Genomic DNA, 19,325 nt, shown 5'->3' on the forward strand with positions numbered 1-19,325 from the left:
TTGGTGGACTGAGAGGGTGTCTGAGGGGCTTCATGCGACCGAAAGAACCAAGAGCGCTCCAGCCAGGGAAGCCCTCTAAGTTCCCCGTCACTCCCGACGACTTTGGATCACTTGATAGACCGACTACCCTCCTCTTCCTCGGTCCCAGTAAGTGCCCGGGGACGCTGGGTCCAGCAGCAGGCTTTCTTGACCTCTCAGGAGCAGTTCAAGACCCGCGCGGGCCCAGATCTGCAATGCACTCAGAAAACTGCTCTGGTTTGGTCCTCCTCGGACCAGCTGCCGGAGCTGGCCCGCTCCTGCTAGGGGTGGGCGCGGAATTCTCGATGCAGGCCTGGTTGCTCTGAGTTTGGGGTGCGGCTGGAGTGCCGAGGCTTGGACTTTCCAGGTGTACTTTTATTAAAAGGGGTTGGGACAAGCTGAAGGTGATGATGTTTTGCAAGCGCCCTGGAGTTTTTTTGTGTAGAATGGTGGGAAGTTACCCAGGTCCGGGGACCGCCCATCCCCCCGTCGCATCCTTAACTCCTGGACTGTAGGCGAAGAGGAAGGGCTAGCTCCAGGACGCAGCCTGCAAAGCCAGCGCCGCAGGTTTCGGCCATAGCCCACGCGGTGGCGCTGTCGGAAGAGGACGCTTAGATTCCCGGCCAAGACCCCGGCAGTGACCCGGTCTCCAAGGTGGAGGGACCTTAACAACTAGCCGAGACCTCGGGGTTCTTCGCCGCCACCTTGGGCCCAAGTCCCTCTGGTATTTCCCAGAGGAAAACGCACCGGGTAGCTAGCACTGCCCCAGCCGCTGCAGCCCCGAGGTGGGGGCGGGGAGGTAGCGGCGGCTCTTTTTTTGCCTTTTCTTCCCCCTTTGCCTTGTTATCTCTCGGTCGTTTACTGTCGATTTCTACACATAAACTAGATTAGCAAGGCAGTCATTTTCTCGCTGCGCTGCTGCAGAAGGAGCGCCTATTAAGATCCACCTATTAAGTTCTTGATCCTGGAAAACAATGAAGGGAACCCGAGCGCCCCCCCACCCCCCCACCCAGGGTGGGCGTTACCATGTATCATCAGGGTTGTGACCGGAGCCCGAAGGCCCTCTGCCTTCCCAGGCCTCCCAGCCAGGGCGGCTGACTGGACATCCAAATCTTCCACCCAACGACTTCCCCATATCTAAAACCTGTCTTCTGGTTATCCTCTCTTGGGGCAGGCAGAGCCCACATCCAACGATCCTCTCCTATGCTTGAGACCCCAGAGCAGAAAACTTGTCCTCGTCTCAGACAGTTCCTGGGTGGACCAACGCGCCTTCCTTGCCCTGTCCGTGGACTCTGCTCTGTCGGTTCCCCCATATCTCCAACTCTCCTCCCCTGGACCACTGGAATGCTAGGCTCCCCACCTAACTCGGTCTAGTTGCCCACTACCCAATTAGTCCTCTTCCCGGGGTGCATCTCTGTCCAGGCCTAAGGGGCATGTTCTTTTGGGGACAGGAGGAGGACCTCCGCCGCCCCAGCTTAGGCTGCCCGACGGCTTCCTCACTGCTCCGCCCCCGCCCGGGCCGCTAGAGCCGCTGGAGCAGCCAGGAGTCATTTATCTTTGCCTGGTGCGGGTTGACTTGTCCGGTCGATGCCAACGAAGAAGGCAAGCGGATAGCGAAGTAAGTGTCCCCCGCCCCTGGGCTCCGGTCAGTCCCCAGAGCAGTCTGGGAAAGGGCTGGAGCCCATCCTGGTCAACTTGCCCTTCAAGGCGCGTCCCCCTCGGTGTTCTGGCCCCCAGCCCTTGTCCTCTTGGTGCATTGGATTTCCAGTCTAAACTCTGCGCGGGTATGCTGTCCGGAAAGTGTTGGTCGCCTAACTCTCTCCACAGACAGTACGCGGCGGAAATTGGCTTTAGAGCTGGCGTGGGCTTCGTTTGAAAGAAATGATTCTCTCCCGCCCTCCTCCCGCCCCCAGAAGGACAAGCTCAGGGGAAGAGGCAGGCCCGTTTTGGTTCCTAGAAGCCGTCGAAGGCTTTCGACGCTGGCAGAGTCTCTTGGAGTTGTTTCTCTAGGTGGAAGGAGAACACAGCATAACTTTCCGGTGCTTTCTAAGAGGCAGCGCACTGCTTTGAGGGCCTCTTTGCCTGAGTGACCAAATTTGAAAGCTGGGGATGAATGTTGGGCCTTCAGAGGCTGGGACAGCTCAGCGGAGAGCTGAAGACCCGCACAGGGCCCTCTGCATCCTATGCTCAGCCTGTCGGGCCTGGGCGGCCAAGAGCCGGCATCTGAGAAGGAAGGTTGACCTGGGTGGAAAGCCCGCTCGGTCACAACCTCAGTGTAGACAAAGAGCAATCAAATAATGTCATTAGAAGTGCAGTCCAAGAGAGAAAGGAAAGGAAAGGCTGGACGAGAGAGAGAGAGAGAGAGCAAAAGGGAAAGAAGATGGAAAGAAGAAAAACCATGCACATTTAATCCCAGCATATAAAGATTCGTTGATTTCTAAAATAACATATCTCAGTGATTATGAAAGACTGGCGACCTTCGACTAATCAACTGACCTAAGGGGGAATTAAAAGGGGGCGGGGGATGACGGAAAATCGGAGCAGATTCCCTACAAAAATGTCAGTGAAAAGCAAACAGAGATAAAAATATCTCCCAAAGATGAACTTCATGTTTTGAATACTAAGCAACATGCAAAAGTGAGTTTTGGGTGGAGGTATTAAAATAAAAAGACAAACATAATAATTCTCTCTTTTTTTGAGTGTGATTTTGTTTAAAGTTTGGAAATAAACCATTTAGAGGAATAAAACCGAAACCAAGCAAAATTTTGAATAATCATCGAATTTATTTGTTGTTCTAAAAAGCAGAAAATCCTAGTGAAAAATAAAAAAGTGTTATTTAAAATATATCTTCTTGGAGAAATTAAACATGCTGGAAATAACTGCTTACTTTAGTTGAAATAAGGTCAATACAAAAATTGTGCAGAAGAAAGCATATGTAATTTGAAACAGAAAAGGCCTTTATTAGGGACAAAACTGAAGGGGGAAAAAAAACCTCAGGCCCGGCATACATCGCAAAACTCCCTAGATTTCCTTTTTTAAAATCGAAAGAAATTTGTAAAACATGTTACTAAACATAACTCTACAAACATTCAAAATACATTTCTGGTAATAATTTATGGAATTTCACAGTTTCCTCTATGTTAAATGCATTTTCATTTATTTTTTAAATGTAATTTTAAACAATTTTTTTTTGCCCAAAATGATAGATTTCTTTTTCACTATAAAAAATGGACAAGAACAATCAATTAATTTACTAGGGTTCAGAATGTAGCCATAATGTATATTTAATTGTACTTAATTGTATAGTTTATTTAAATAACCCTTCTTGGGGGTTTAATAATTTAGAATCAATAGTTCCCTTCATAACATAATAAAATATTTACACTTTATAAAATATTAACTGATTAACAATACGGCCGTGTTGTTTATAAGAGTGTAACTAAAGTCCCCGTAATCTTGCTGTTGACACAAGCTTGTGAGGTTAGTGAAGTGATCCTTAGCGAAATGTAAATGAAGATCTTCAGACAGTGGTGTTTATAAAATAGCTCATTAATGACTTAGGATCGAATCGTTCCAACCATTCGCATCATCAGATATAATAATAGTGACGAATCAGACAGAAAAGATCCTGGCTAAACGATTTGCATTTTTTTTCCCCCCAGAAGTACTCAAGTTCTAATATCATCAATTCTTCAGAGTTCCTGGACATTGATCCGGAGGTGGATTCCGCAGTTCCAACAGCAGGTAAGGAAGGAAACGGCGTCACTATGATTGTTAAGGTATTAGTAAGAAATAACGCCTTTCCCCATTTTGTAAACCGGATAAGTTTGACAGTGGTAGTTAGTTTTTGCAACACCCCCTTCTCATTTCGACACGATATAAGATTTTTTAAAAAGTTTGCTGCTCAAACTTACAGTTTGTTTCTTTGCTGCCAAAAATCTTTTAGCTACCATCACGGGTTGATTAACTTGAACCACTTGGCTCTCACAGACTTCGAATTGTGCACTTTCTCTAACTCATTTGACTGGGGGTGGGGGTGGGGAGGATGGAGTTTGGGGAGGGGGGACGGGGAAAAGAAAAGAGATGCCTAAAACTCCCTGGGCTCAGGCTCCCCTAATGTTTGCTTCCATTCTCATCTGGGGTCGGATCGCCACTCGGGTCGTCTCTTGCTTCTTTGGAACTTGGTGGGAGGCTCCTGGGTGCAGAATTCACTGGGATTTAGCACCCAGACTCAGGCTGGGGACAGGTTTCGTTTCTGGGACCCTTTTTCTTCTAGAGCCCCTCAAACATCGCCTCCTAGACTTTGAACGCACCACCCATCGTCAGTAGGGAGAGTTTGTGCCGCGACTGAACAGCGGCCTGGTCCCAGGCATAATCGGCGGACGCAGCGTTCAGCTGTCCCTTCGCAAGTCCCGAATTTCCATAATTGCCCCCGAGCGCGTTTCCCGAAACAGAATTTAGTTTGGCCCTCTGGCGCCGCCGTACAGCCAGCGCTTCTTAAGGGGGACTTGCGGCTCTAGCAGCGAGCTGTGGGAGAGTCCTTGGGGTCCTGGGGATTAGGAGGGGACAGTCAAAGTGTGAAGGAGAGACAAGAGGCGCAGCCAGCTAAGGGGGCTTTTCTGGCTTCAAGACCTCCTGAGACGTGTTCACATTTTCTCCCCCAAGGTCCCAGCGTCTAGTGTCCACCGACGCCCCAGGCGTCTCGCGGGGGCTAGGGCCCCTGCCCACGTGCTTTTTCTTAAGGAGGTCCCGCGTCCAAGCGGGACGTCAGGGACAAAAGCGCGGCCCAGAGTCCAGCCTGTTCGGCTAGTGCCCGCTCCACCTTAAATGTGCAGCACGACTGGAGCCCGGCTGCCGGCGGCCGCGGCCGCGGGAGTCGGCAAAAGTTTGTGCCTCTGTTACGCCTTCGCGGGACCTGCTAGGGAAGCTCCTGCGCGGCCTCTCTCTAGGCAGGGAGGCTGGGTTCTCACCGCACACCCCTCCTCGAGCTCGAAGCTCAGGGCCCGAACAGCTTGGGGTCTCCAAGAGCCCCAGTCCCGCAGCCCGAGGACAGGCAGCCCCACTGCAGTTGCAGTCGTCGCTTCACGGCCTCCAGGCGGCCTGAGCTGCGCGGCTCGCGGTGTCGCCGGCGCTGCGAGCGCTCCAGGGATGCCATCCAGGGATGCACCCCGCCCTGCGCCCACGATGCAACCCCCTCTTCTGTGCCACCCACAGCCCGGCAGGCGGTGGCCTTGCTCCTGCCATTCGGGACACCCGGGCTATTGTTCCGGACCCACGGCCGTGCCACCTCTGAGGGAGAAGCGGCCTTCCCTGAGCGCGCGGAGGCACGGAGTGCAGCGGGCCCGGACCGTCGGCTCTGCGCGGAGGGGGAGCTCACAGGCACCGGGAAAAGTTGCTCGGAGGGGCGGAGGCGGTGGGTGGTGGGCGGAGGCGGTGGGTGGGGGAGGCGATCGCCCTCCTATCTCCAAAGTCGAAAGTACTCCGCGCAGTTAACAGAGCCGGGAGCCGAGGCAGCTGCTGCCGCCTCTTACGCATCGGTCTGCGTCTCCTGTGCCGGGAGACTCGGCATCCAGCGTCCGCCTGGTCGCCTCCGCCTCCGCGCGGGGACCAGTGCGCCTAGGGGCTGGGCGAGGCGGCCGCGCCCTGGACCCGCCACAAGGAGGAGGACTAGACCCCGGGCCCTGGCGCCCGCCAGCACTCAGACGCACCCACCCGCCGGCTAAGGCCCTCGCCTCGCGCCGCAATCGGTCCTCTGCCTTCGTTTCTCCGCCGCCCCGCGCACGAGGTCCTTGCCACCCTGCTCCCACCGCCGACTCTCTCCTTCCTCCTCCTTTCCTCCCTGCCTTTCACCCACCCCCTCTCCTGTCCCTCTGCCTCCTCCGCAGCCCTGCCGCCGTTGGGTCGCCGTGCTCACAGCGATTGATTGATTGATGTTTAATTTCCTGCCAGGCGGGGCCCCCCTCCCCTCGCAACCTCCCCAGCCCTCCTCCCCGCCCCCCACTCCCCTCCTCCATTGCGGTGGACCAGTCTGGCTTGGGTTTAGATCCGTCCCCCCCATTCTCATCCCGAAATAACCCAGAGACTTCCCCTACCCCCACCCCAAATTATTATTTTGAAGGCGCTAGATCTGGGGACGGAAAGGGGGAGGGGGAGAAATCGGAAACCGAGGACAACCCAAAAGGACTCACTTTGCCTGATGACTCAACGCAACTAATAATCATCTCCCTCTCAGTGTGTCTCTCTCTGCGGCTTGTCAGTGAGTCCGGCTCTGGCTGCTGGCAGAGGCGGCCGAGAGGGGAGAGGCTGGAGGTGACAGCTTGGGCGGCAGCCGCATTTTCTTCTGCGTGCTGTCCCGGGTCCCTGCGCCTTCTCGGCTTTTGGTGGCACCGGCCCCAGGGCTCTGGCCGCGCCTCCTCGCGAGCTAGGGGCACTGCGAACCCGCCGCCTTTGCCGCTGCCGCCTCCGGCGGCTTCCAGTTCTCAGCCCTTTCTCTCCAGAATCGGTCTACTTCCCGAAGGTGTGAAAGGCTCTTTCAGCCTCCTCTCTTCCCCCCCTCCTCCGCCGTCCCCTCCCCCGCTCGCTCGGGTGCCCCTTTGGAGGAGTCCTCCTTTCCCTCTCCTCCTCCCCCAACTCCCTCCCCCCCAATCATCATCATAACAACCATCTCCGCACCAGAAGAAGACACCCTGACCCAGGACCTTAAACGTTAGGACCCGGGGAAGAGGAAAAGGAAAGGAGTAAAGAGAAAGGAAGACTAGGAGAACACTGCAAAGAAAAACACCAGAAACTTTCCACCCTGGATTCTCTACTTTTGCTCCATGGACAGAGCCCCAGCCAGCCAAGTTTCAGACAGACCGTGAGCAGTAAGTACGCAGTGCGAGGGCTCCCGCGCGGTGCTCGGGAGTTCGGGGAAGCCCCGGGCCGGCTAAGTTCTTTCCTTGCCGTTCTCACTCCTCTGGACAGAGATGCCAGGCAGTGCCGTGGAACCCTCAGCCGCCACCCTTTCTCTCCCTCTTTGCATCTCTTACATCCTTCTTTTCCTCCTTCTCTTTGCCACCCCCACCTTGTCTCCTTGACCCGCGGCGACACGGCCTCTCCCGCGGCCAACGCGCCCGCGAGGATTCCCATCGCTCTGTGTTGTGCCGGGTTTCTGCTTCTCCCGGGTGTCAGCGACAGTGCGAGCGTTGTTTCATCAGGTGTTTCTCCTCCTTTCTTGCCCCCACTCCACCCCAATTCAGGGGTGCCGAGACCTGCGACTTCTGTAAGGAGTGCGCTGACCGCCAAAGGACCCAGAGAAAACTTTCTGAAGTGATTTTAAAATTGGAGTTGATAAAGGCTGCTCCTGCACCTAAGGATGTACATGATTTTTGCTCTGGTGTTTTATGCTGAAGAGCTTTATAAAAGCATTTAGGATCAGATGAAGATAAGAACGCTCCAAAATATTAACGATTGTAGTCTCCGCTTTTGTGATGGAGGTTATTCTTATGAATACCTCCAAGTGTTTTGGGATGCGTATTAATATGGAGTTAGGGTTAATATTATGCAGAGTGTTTGTGTCTCTGTGTGTCTCTCTGTGTGTCTCTGTGTGTGTGTGTGTCTGTGTGTGTGTGTCTGTGTGTGTGTGTGTGTGTGTGTGTGAGAGAGAGAGAGAGAGAGAGAGGAGAGAAAAAGAAAATATGCTCCGTAAAGGTACAAAGTGAGTATTCAAGTGTCCTTTTTACCTGGCCTTTGGCCATTTGTAACATATTTATCAAGGATTCATTTGGTTATGGACTTGGGTACATCCCCGCTCTGTCCAGGAGTGGGCGAACCCCTTTTTTAAAAGTTGTCTTCTTCTGCAACCCTGACCCCCAGACGGCGAGGCTGTGGTACCTCGGAACGGTTTATACCAACCCTGCCCTAATGAATGGTCCATTCCTAGGCGTCCGTGGGCTCCTAGGCGTCTAGGGGCGCCTAGTCTAGCCGCTCCATCGAGGGCTAACTCTTAGGGAAGTCCCAACTGGGCAGGGTCGCAGCACCCTAAGCTCTGGGCTTCTTTTGGGCCGCCCAGGGTAAGGTTGGACTTGCTTCCAGCCTTGGGCCCCTCGGGCGGCGTGGGAGGAAGTTTGTGTGGCTGTGGTGCAGCGCTCTGTCACTGGCCTGAACGTCTATCACGTGTGTGAGCGGTTTTCCCTCTTTTTTTCCCTCCCCCTTCCCTCCCCTCCGCCCCCTCCCTAGGTCCCTGCGCGTTTTATTGCGACCTGCCGGTGGGAACTTTGTCTCCGAATCGGAGCAGCATGGAGCGGCGGAGCGAGAGCCCGTGTCTGCGGGACAGCCCCGACCGGCGGAGCGGCAGCCCCGACGTCAAGGGGCCTCCCCCGGTGAAGGTGGCCCGACTGGAGCAGAACGGCAGCCCCATGGGAGCCCGCGGGAGGCCCAACGGCGCAGTGGCCAAGGCCGTGGGAGGTAACAGCCTGGAGCAGGGAGGCGCGCGCAGCCCGCGGCCCAGTGATAATGGCCCGGGTGTCAGGGTTCAGGTTGATTAGGCGCTGTTTCGGTGTAGGATTACAGGAAGTCAATTCCAGGTTGCCAAATAATGCCCTAGTCGCCTCTCTGCAACTGGTAGCTTCATCTCGAGTTAAAACAAGAAAGTGGTTTACCCAGAGGGTGGCATTTTTTGGGCACTTTGCCACTGTGTGCTGAGGTGTTGGCAGGTTTATGTCACAGCCAGCTAACTGTTTCTAGAATTTCCTAGAGAGCTTTTTAGTGATTTAATTCTTTTGCCTTGCCTCAGACTATCTGTTGGAGGGACGAAGTTTAGGTGCGATGGCTTTGATGGGATAGTTGTTAATGCTCAGGCTAGTACAGAAACAAGCTGTGGTGTTACTTTGTAGTTATGACAGTGCTTTAAGATGAATGAGTTGGCAACTGGGGCTATATCCTACCTGATTTCAAGTGAGAAATAAAGAATCACCATGGATCTATCAGGCCCTTAGAAGCTTTAATGCTACTGTAGTCTGTAAAGTTTAGACGCAGGCATTTGTAATTTTATTATGAATTAAAGAACAGAGGAAAATAGCAAGGTAACATTGTTAGCCACCTGCTATTTCCTCTCCCAATAATTTAATATTATTTAAAGAAAGTCTTTTGTTGTTTTTACTACTTAAACAGCTACTTTCTTTAAAAGTGGTTGGTAAAAGTAATCTGATAAAGTAAAACTAAATTTAAACATTAAAATATTTTGGAGGGTTTATATGCCAGTTGCTTAGTTGTCTTTTATATATAAAATGCACTGTTCTACATGCTACATTTTTGTGCATTTGGGTTTGGGATAATATGCCTTTAAATTTTTTACATCTAGGTTTTTCCACCTAATATTTCAACAGTATCTTATTTAATATAATTCTTGGTTATTGGGCGGCCTAAAACGATACAAAACCCTGGCAAAACTGAGTGATAAGCTGCCACCACCATATTCTTCGTGTCCCTGATGTGTGTTTTGAAGTAAGATACTTAGGTTGAAATGTCCATTCCCTTTTAAAGAGTTAAAAGCATACATTTTATAAAGTGACATTTTAAAAACTTATTTTGATATTTATTTGTGGTAGATGTTCAGCATGGTTTGTCTTAATTCTTTATACTAATCACGTCCCTTGAGAAGCATTCATTCTCCCAATTTTCAAAGTTTTAAAAAAATATATTAGGTTCTAGAGAGTGGCTTATAGATCTTCCCTTTTGGAGCTGTGAAAATATACTTTTAATGAAGCAGAAAAAAACTTGGTAGTTTTGTGATCCACTTTTCAAGAGTGGAGTTTTATTATTGTGTTGTCCTGAGACTGAAGCCACAATATTGGACTTTTCATATAAATCATTCATATGCATATAATGAACAAAAATATATAATGAATATGGTAGGACTAAATGCAAGATGGTAAGTGATGATTTTGTTTGAAAATTTTCGGAAATTCTTGACGGCAGTATATTCTGAAAGTGCCCTGTATGTGTAAAAAAACTTTGGACTTAAAATTTCAGTGTTTGTGAAACCTAGCAGAATTCACTAAATACAAAGAAGTCTGTCAACATTTTAAAATGTAATTATTACCAATTGTGCATCCCTAAATTAAGGTTGCTTTTCCCCCTTTTATATCATATTTGACTGTGAAAGGAACTGCCTCTTTTTAGTGACCAGAGGTAACTTTGGTGTTAAATAGTGACTGCTTTTCAAATTTTTTGAAACTATCATTTATATTAGACCAGATATTGTGAATCTGATACAAACTAAAATTTTTGTCTTCATGAAAAATAATAACATTTGTTTCAATAAGCTGCTTTAGTCTCCTTCTCTGAGGTTTTAACATAATTTAGTAATATTGAAGGTTCCCAAACTGGAAATAAACATTTACTTATTTTGTCTTAGTTCATACAATTTATAATACTTATTAGTAAAGTGATTAGAATAGTTTACATGTGGAAAATTTTAAAAGATTTTTTAAAACAAGATTTTAAAAGAAAGCTTCTATTCTATGTAGTATTGAAAGAGATTATTTTAGACAACTTTAAAATATGATAACTTAGAATATAAAATTTTGATAGTACAAAGCTTTCTCATTGAATGTTAATAATTATTTTGTGGGTTTAAGTTTATATAGTTTCCAAATGTACATTAAGATGCTAATACTTTAATTTCTTTGTAACTTTTAATCATCTATATAGACTGGAATAAAGCCAATCCTTTTAAAAAATGCACATTCTAAATTTTAAAAACTGTTTAAATAAATTCCTAGTTAGAGGTACTTTCTAATTGAAAGTCTTTCTTTAATGTGGGGTAAATATGAAATAGATTTAATTTCTACCACTCTACATCCTTTTGTTTAAAATTTTTAATAAGAAATATAATAAGCATAGATAACTGTAAAATATTTATAACTCTTCATCATTTATTATCATTTTCAGATATATTTCAGTCTTATCTATGTCATAAAATGGGTATAAAATGTTTTAAGAACAGCTCAAAATTTGATAGCTCATATGTGTTAATCTTTAGTGTTCTTCTTTTTAAAAAACTCTCCCCATACAAATAGGAGAAATCATTAAGTTAATTGGCTGCTAGATAAAATAGCAATTTATCTTACCATTTTTGATAAACAGTGAGATAGATAAATGTTTTTAAATACATTGGTTGCAATGGTAAATTATGTTACTATTATTCAATTTTTTTAGGAAAAGAAAAGGGAGTTTTTAAAATTTTTAATGAGAACCAAATATTTATTATAAAAAGTGGGAACATGATTTTAGTGCTTGGATTTTACTGGTAAAGGTGGAAGACACTCTACCACAGTCACCAAGGTTGTGTTTTAAAAGGAAACTTAAAGTTAGTGCATTGTTTACAATGTGGTTAGCTTCAGAAGGCTCTATCAGAAACTAGATCAGTTTTGCTTTGTCTTTCTAACACTTACTAGAATGTTTTGCTCTTATTTAAACTGCGTGTTTTAAAGCATGTATGTAGTAAAATGTAAGTGCTCAGATGTGAATGACATTCAGCTTTTATAGAAGGTCCTCAGGAAAAAAAAAAAAAAGGCTTATATCTCTTTAAAAAACATATGAAGGCTGGGAGAATGTTTAGAGCAGGCAAGAGCACTGTGGTGTTGACAGCTTTATATCCCTGCTGGGTAACATTCACTTACTAGAATTGGCGTCCCCTCTCAGCTAGTAATTCACTCCATAAGGAATTTGAAAAAGGATGATTAATGGTGGGGAAATTTATATTTGTGAAATTGTTGATTAAAACTTATAGATCTGTTTGAAGGTTGAGAAAAAGATGACATTATTAAGGATAATGAAAGTAAGAATCTGATGATCCTTTTTTACTGCATTAGCATAAGTTATCTCCAGTGCTTTGCTGCATGGAATGCTTCAGCCATACAACCTGCAGCCCAGAATGAAAGTGAAGCCAATCAAGTTTCCAGAGGAAACCAGGCATTCTGCCTCCCTCTTGGATTGCTGGAAGGTGCTGGCCAGTTGTGCTTTAATAGCGATAAATTATTGTGCTTCATTCATTGTTAACACAAGCATTTTCGCTTTTTAATGTTTGGCTTAAAGAAGAACTTTCAGACAGCTTTATTTAAACTGAATGAACAGCGCTTGAATAGACCAGATGGTGTATTTGCTGATAGGAGGCATTAAACATCAGAAATCTTTTTGTTATTTTTCATTTTCCTATGAATTTTTATGATTTTTTGAGGTGTAAATGTTCTAGATTTTAGGGAAAATATTTAAACATTGGGGATATCTTGTAGAGATATCTGCTTTTTTGAAAAACAATTGCTTATTTTTGAAAAATAATTTGTTTTTTAAAAAATAACAATTTAATGTTATCAAAGAACTGCAGGTTGAAGTTATCTGATCACTAGACCTGATCTACTTGCTACTAGGCAGCCCTTTCAAGAACTTAACTGTCTTGTTGCAAGGGGAAAAAAATCATTATGCATTATACATTGAGGTGTTCAAATAGGGGAGCAAATGTGATCAAGATTGTCAGGCAGGGCCTCATTTAGAGCTGAACATTGTCTACAACATCAGTTAGTTTAATTGTCTACATGTGGAACATTTCCTTTTAGATTAAGAGTGAAGAAGCGTAGTTCAAGTCAGGTGTAGACACCATGTTAACAATAATAGACGTTTTGCTCTTTGAAAGAACTGCAGATACAAGAGTGTAGACATTTCTATATTGAAATGTATGAAATACTTAAGGATTTATAAATATAATTGTCAACATGGGAAAGATGGAGAAAACTCCATTTCCAAAGATGAACACCATAATGTTTGTAGGAAGGACTCATAATTGCTTCAGAAGAGAAAAGACTGTAGTTACCTCTCCTGCCCATTTTTTTTATTATTATTATTTTTAAGGTTTAAGTTCTCTTAAATAGAGTGAACTTGGACTTTGGGGTCATCCAACAATCTAGCGTTTCTTCTGTAGTTTTGCTGAGGTAGAAAAATAGCCCTTCTCTAAAGTGTTTTTAGTCCTTGGCCTGTTATTAAAATAAAGATATACTTGGTTAAAAAAATATATGCAATGGAACATACACATTAAACAGAACATAGGGTATCCGCCCCTCCAAGTCCTGAGCATAATTTGGTGTTTCAAGTAATTTTGGAAGCCTTATGTTCCATCAGCAGAAACCCACTGACCATTATATATTCAAGATCATCTGCAGTGAAATGTGTGTGTGTGTATGTGTGGTATGTGTTGGAACTACATAGATGTCCCTTAAGGCATCTGTTTTTTAACCCCTTCAGAAAATAAGCAGAATCATCTTTTTCCGGGGAGTTGTAACTAGCAGAATCAGTCTGTATAGATATCCTGTATTCATTCTTTTTTCCTTAAAATTTTTTTCCCATCTGTCTCTGTAGGGAAGGAAAGCAGACTAATTATCATTTATTAGATATCTAAGAATATGAATTTGAGTCATTTTAAGAATAAGTAAATCAGTTTTATTCCAGGTAAGACTGGTAATTATTTGGTATAGCTGGCAAGATGGCAAGCAGTGAAACTTGGCGGTTCTACTTTGATAATTTAAAACCCCTATGTTTCTTTTCTTTTGAAAAAAAACATTAAGTATTGGAACAAATTATATGCATACATTTAAAAAGACATGTTACATTAAAGGGGTTAGATGAGTACCAAATTGTATTATACTCTTGGATTATTTTTGTTGTTGTTAGTTTCTGTTGAGGTAAAATGACATAACATCTCACCATTAAAAAAGTTTCTTTCAACTAATAACCCCATATTTTATGCATAAACTATTTACATAGTTTGTTTCATTTCAGGAAGTCAAATTTCATCCTACATAACATGGGAATCAACAAAAAAATCTTTATATTTTTCACCTAATAAGTAGGCTGTTTCAAAACCCATGCAACTAATGTATAGTTACGTAGTAGTAATTTTTACTATCTTTCTTACATGAATGCTGAGATACAATGGCATTTTGGAACATATTTAAAGATAGAGCATTTGACAAAAGTTGTATGTGTAACAGTTTGTCAGTGAAAAGTGACAAGTGGGAAATGACAAATGAAATGTTGGCATCATCACTCTTTATTTTGATAAAAATGTCTCAATTTGCAGTGATATAATACTGTTTCATATTATTTCATGAGTTGTGTGTGAGATGCATAAGGAGAATTTAGATTTTGTGAACGGAAAATTAGCAGCCCAAACTCTCTTTTCAGAAGCTTTGGCAGCAAGTTCCCCTTTCCCCCTACTCCCCAAGAATAAGAACAGCAGTGAAATGTTGGATCTAACCCATCAATTTTAACTCATTATTTTATGGAAAAAAAAAAAGGAAATAACTGAAAATGGTTTCAAGTAGGAGACCTTTATGCTTAGCTCAAAAAATGAAGAAGAGAGTTTGCCTTTTAGTTTTCTTCTTTTCTTCATAGCAATTTGAAAATGAGTGATTTCCCTCTGCTGACTTTGATTGTATAGGTCTTTTCTCACTTGGAATCACTACTGCTCTCTAGCATTAATTTCGGGTGCCAGTAAGGAGAGCTGTGAATTCCTTTTATTTTAAAGTGTAGTAGAGATTTTGAAAATGTCTTTGTGTTAAAAATGGATCTTTATATACAAAGGATTCATCATCCTACTACTTAAAGATAATGTGATAGATATTTCAAAGTCAAAGTAGACGCCCTGAGTGGAATTGAGGTATGAGTTAAAACAACAGCCATTTGAGGACTTTCTCTCTCTCTCTCTCTCTCTCTCTCTCTCTCTCACACACACACACACACACACACACCACACAAAAACAACTCACAGATGTAGCCTCTTTAGTATACCATTTTTCTATTTTCTGAAGTCACATTGCTTCCTTTATTGTTACTGATCAACCAAACATTTATTTTCTTTTTTAACATGGAAACAAGCCCATAGGCATGGCAGGCTATAGTGTTTCTGTAAAAATGTTTCATGATGGAGTTTTCAAAATAATAGAACTCTATATAATTTTTTCAATTAGCAGAATTGTTTTGCTGTTTAATAGCAAATGATTTAAAAATTGTGGTAAAATCAGTATAATTAAATGGCAGTGAAAGACAGAAGTTTGCCTTCTACAACTTGTGTCTTTTGCTTTTTATTTGCAAAGTTTTACTTAATTCCAGATTTAAAGAAAACTGGATAGAAAGACATAATATGCATAAATGTGCTTTTAGGTATGTAATTATGGCAATTAGATTTATGGTATGATTTTTCCCCCTTTTTAATTGATGCTTTAACTTTAAAACTTAAAGAAAAAGTGTAGTGGATGTTATAGTTACTAGTTTGACAAATACCTAAAGTGCAGAAAAATGCATTAATAGAAATTTTAAGAATTTGAAGCTTGCAGTAAAGTTATCAGCAAGCCATATTAGTCTATAGCAAACATACTTGTTATCTGTGGTTATGACTCATTAGGATAGTAAGATCCTCTGGGGAAATATATTTCAGTTTAGTTGTTTCTGATGTTATTTGCTGGTATAGGAGACAAATTTAGTTCTGCCCTAACTAGTTCCCTTATTATTGAAATGGAGTTATATCCTAGCACAGTTGGTTATTAAACTGTAGCAAGACATAACAGCAAAGGTAACAAAATTAAGGAAAGCACTGTAAGCAACTATTTATAAAAATGAATGCATTTCACATCAGAGTAACGGTTTGGTGCCCACTGATGGTTGCATAGTTATTGAAATGTGCACAGCAGATCAGTGTCTTTGTTTCCTTGAAGACTTGCACAGATACGAGAAAAAAAAAAAAATTGAGACTCTAGTTAGAGCAAATGTTTTCTAAAGCACCTGACACAGGTGATTTTCAGGCATTTATCATAGAAACAACTTGAATTTCAACATATTTCCCACTTCAACATATTTCCCACAGTTATCTTTTTCTTTCTTTAAAAAATATAATTTACTTGGGTTTTGTATTTGACTGGAAAGCAAGTGTATCAGTTCTTTTATAACTGATTATGATTGCCTTTTTTTAACATAAGAAAATATTTTCTTTGCAAAGAGAGCAAATTTGGTTAAATATCATACCCAAGATTCCTGGAAAATGACCAAAGGCATAGAGTAAAAATAACCATAGTTTTAGAACCCCCAATTATGCCCTATATTAAAATAGAACATTTTTATTACATTTGTTTTAATTATTTACTCATATAAATAGGCAAAATTGACATATTTTAATAGCTTATTAGAAAAATGCATTCATATTAAAAACTTCAAATTGCAGTGTTGTTGAAATATTATTTTGGGGTTAGCAGAACAAGAACTTTCTTTTGTCATAATCCAAAGATGGTAACTGAGCAGCATGATAAATGTCTCTTTAAGTGTCGTAGTAAAAGAAAATGACTTGTCTTCTGAGGCAGTGGAGAGTTTATGTTGTTTTGGACCCATTTCCCAAGCAGTGATCGAAAACAGATTACAATAACAATTATACAGTCAGAAGATGCAATATCCATTTCTGCTTTAATTGAGTGAAAGAATAATAAAAACATCATTAAGAAAAATGAGGTGGACCTGTCACACAATGTACAAATTTTTAGTCTTGGAGAAGATGCAGAATAACTGAAGTGCTTTTTTGCTTATTTTGTAGTGCTTATTAGCTAAAATCTGTTTTGGGGAGCAACAATTTGGCTCTTGTTCTTCTCTGGGAGGTTCAGAGAGGAGCCCACAGGAGGTGGTTGACCAGGAGACATTAAAAGTGCTCATTGACTTTATTTTCATATACAGTTTGACAAGGGACACTACATTTTCTTACATTTTACCTGAGGTGTGTAACTAAGCCCTAACCCCTTTTTAACCTGTAGAGATGGAAGTCAGAGGTAATGTCTGTTCCTTTTGTGATAGAGCCCTGCCAAAGCAAGGGCTAGGTGCTGTCCCTGGCCTGCTGCTCTTCTTCCCAAAGTCCTAACCAGGAGAGAGAGAGGGAGAGAAGGCTAAATAATGAGCCCCCTGTTTTCCTTCTTAGCAGGCATGGATTTGTGGGGGAACCTGCGTTTCCATGTATGTACATCACCGGATATGTACTCAGGTGACATCGACTGTCACTTGAGATGCAGAGGATCTGGCTTCGATCTGCAATCTGCAATCCTTTGAACCATTACATTGATAATCCTTAACATTGTTGGGTTTCCAGCTCTCCTTCCCCAGAGTCCCGCTCTCAGCAACTCCAAGCCGGCAGGCAGCAGCCAAGATCGGTGGCTAGTTTTCTTTGCCCTGAGCTATGTTTGCTACTACTCTTTTTATGGAAACTGTGAGCTCCTGAAAACCTGGTGATGACAGTGGAATTAGCCCAGGCATCCTGCGCCTGGAGGGGCTACTAAAACTGCAGATACTGCTGGCCACCGGAGCAGCTGGAGCCCAAGGATGGACTGAGTTGACGGACTGAGAAGGGAAATTTCTTTGATCTGTTGCTCAGAGTTTTCTTGGGTCTAATGCTTAAAAAACCTTTCTGAGGGTGGCAAAGCGAAAGGAATAAGATAGGCGGTATACAGTCCTGGTTGGGAGTCTTGTAATCTCAGAACTGTCCTAAGCACAAAATCATCCCCTTCAGAGTGGAATTTATATCCAACAGTCCAAAAAAGCTTTTTAAAATTTTTATTCAGTCCAGAGAGTCTAGTTAATAGCGCCTTCATTAAAATACTTTTGTCAGCAAAGGGTTTTTCAGTTTTAACATTTACATAACCTAACAGTGCTGATGAATGCCACGAGCTTTAAGGGTCTATTAGTGGTTCCGTTTTTTCTGGACTTTACAATTTAAACCTAAACATTAATTCTGGGTGGAACTTGGCATAATGTCTTTTTGCCTCGGAGGGAATTTTTGTTGTACAATAATAAGAAGTGTTTTTTTTTTTTATATATATACAATCACCTTCTCTATGATCCCCCCGCCCCCCCCAAGTAAATCACAATTAAGTAGTCAAGGTTTTTAAAGGGCATCTTTACTTTAAAAAAAAGAGTGATTATTTTCGGTGAATTTAACAATTTTCCATTAATTCACACTGCAGACTAATGCTTTTGATAGTAGCAAGATCTGTGAAGCTGATAATGTAATGAAAATACTTTTCTTCTTTTTCTCTCCTGTATATGAGAAAGTCATATGGTGACATTTTTTATAAAATAATTTTTGATGATCCATGAAACTTATAAATCAGTGACTTATCTTCTTAATTAGAAGCCGAGAGATATAAAAAAGTATTTTATGTCACCTGCAATTTTAACATTGACTAGAAGGAAGAAAATTGGAATCTTACTATAAAGTGACTGAATTTTCCAGTATTAGCTATTTTGGAAAATATACTAAAATTCTTCCAAGTGATTTTTTTCTATATATTGATACTGTGGTTATAGTTGGATTATTATGAAAGTATGATTACATGATAATTGGAAAATTAAAAACAAGTGAAGAATTCTAGTAAAGATAAATTATCGTCCTTGTCTGTGACCCAGAGGTGTTTAGATTGTTCATTAAAGTCCCTCCAGGAGTGAGGCATTTGCCGGGCAGGGCAGCGCTAAGCCAGAGGACTCTGAAGTGTCGCCTAGCTTTCGGGTTACGAGACACCTTCAGATACCTTCAGACAAGATTTTGTCCTTTAGAGCTGGCGAATATGGTATTAGGAGACTGAAATGTGTTTATTATTGAAGAGCAGATAAAGCCACTTTATGAGAGTAAATAAGGTGATCCTGATTTTTTTCCCCTTTTCAAATGAATCTCTAGGTAATGTACAGCAAAAATAACTCTATTTACAGGCTTATTCATATGGCAGCCTTAAGCATATTTTTACAGCTAACTTTAAGCCCCCTATCCCCCCCCCCAAAAAAAAAAAAAAAAACAAACACAAAAAACCCAAATCTTAAGTTGCCAGTGCTGTTGCAAATGATCATTAGTCCCCAAGAGACTTTGAGGAGAAAAAGAATTGTAGGAAATGCCGTGACTTAGTAAGAACCATTCTGTTTCATATGTATTTTTTGCCACTATGGCAAAACTGGGGGTTGACCAGTGGCAATGTGCAGAATGTATAGAATTCCAGTTAACACAGGGTCAGGGGATAAATGTACCATTTTTCACACTGTTCCAAGTGGTTAGTGGAAAACAAGCTACAAAGTAATTCCTTCGGCCCCCCAATAAAAAGGTTTATAGCAAAATAATTCTCAGCCCCATAATGGGACTGTTGTAGGTTTTTTGTTTGATATTTGTAAGACTGAAATCCAGTCCATGTACCCAAACTAAGCATTTATTGTAAACAAGTTAACTGCCAAGAGCTTATATTCTGTCAAACATAATTACA

General features: G+C 42.9%; 1 protein-coding gene across 2 annotated transcripts in view; it reads left to right on the forward strand.

Annotated features, from left to right (window-relative positions):
• The first annotated feature begins 8,279 nt into the window (after positions 1–8,279).
• The window catches only part of Satb2 (SATB homeobox 2), a 169,423-nt gene continuing 158,377 nt past the window's right edge, over positions 8,280–19,325 (forward strand). Inside the window, exon 1 of one of the 2 annotated variants that reach the window (XM_076866187.2) lies at positions 8,280–8,463. In XM_076866187.2, the coding sequence (XP_076722302.1) occupies positions 8,295–8,463 (169 nt within the window). In that variant the 5' untranslated portion in view covers positions 8,280–8,294. Of the gene's footprint in view, positions 8,485–19,325 lie in introns of both variants that reach the window. The other variant, XM_076866186.2, reaches the window with a different exon arrangement.

This window comes from Callospermophilus lateralis, chromosome 9 (assembly GCF_048772815.1).
Source record: "Callospermophilus lateralis isolate mCalLat2 chromosome 9, mCalLat2.hap1, whole genome shotgun sequence".
In the NCBI taxonomy this organism is placed as follows: Eukaryota; Metazoa; Chordata; class Mammalia; order Rodentia; family Sciuridae; genus Callospermophilus; species Callospermophilus lateralis.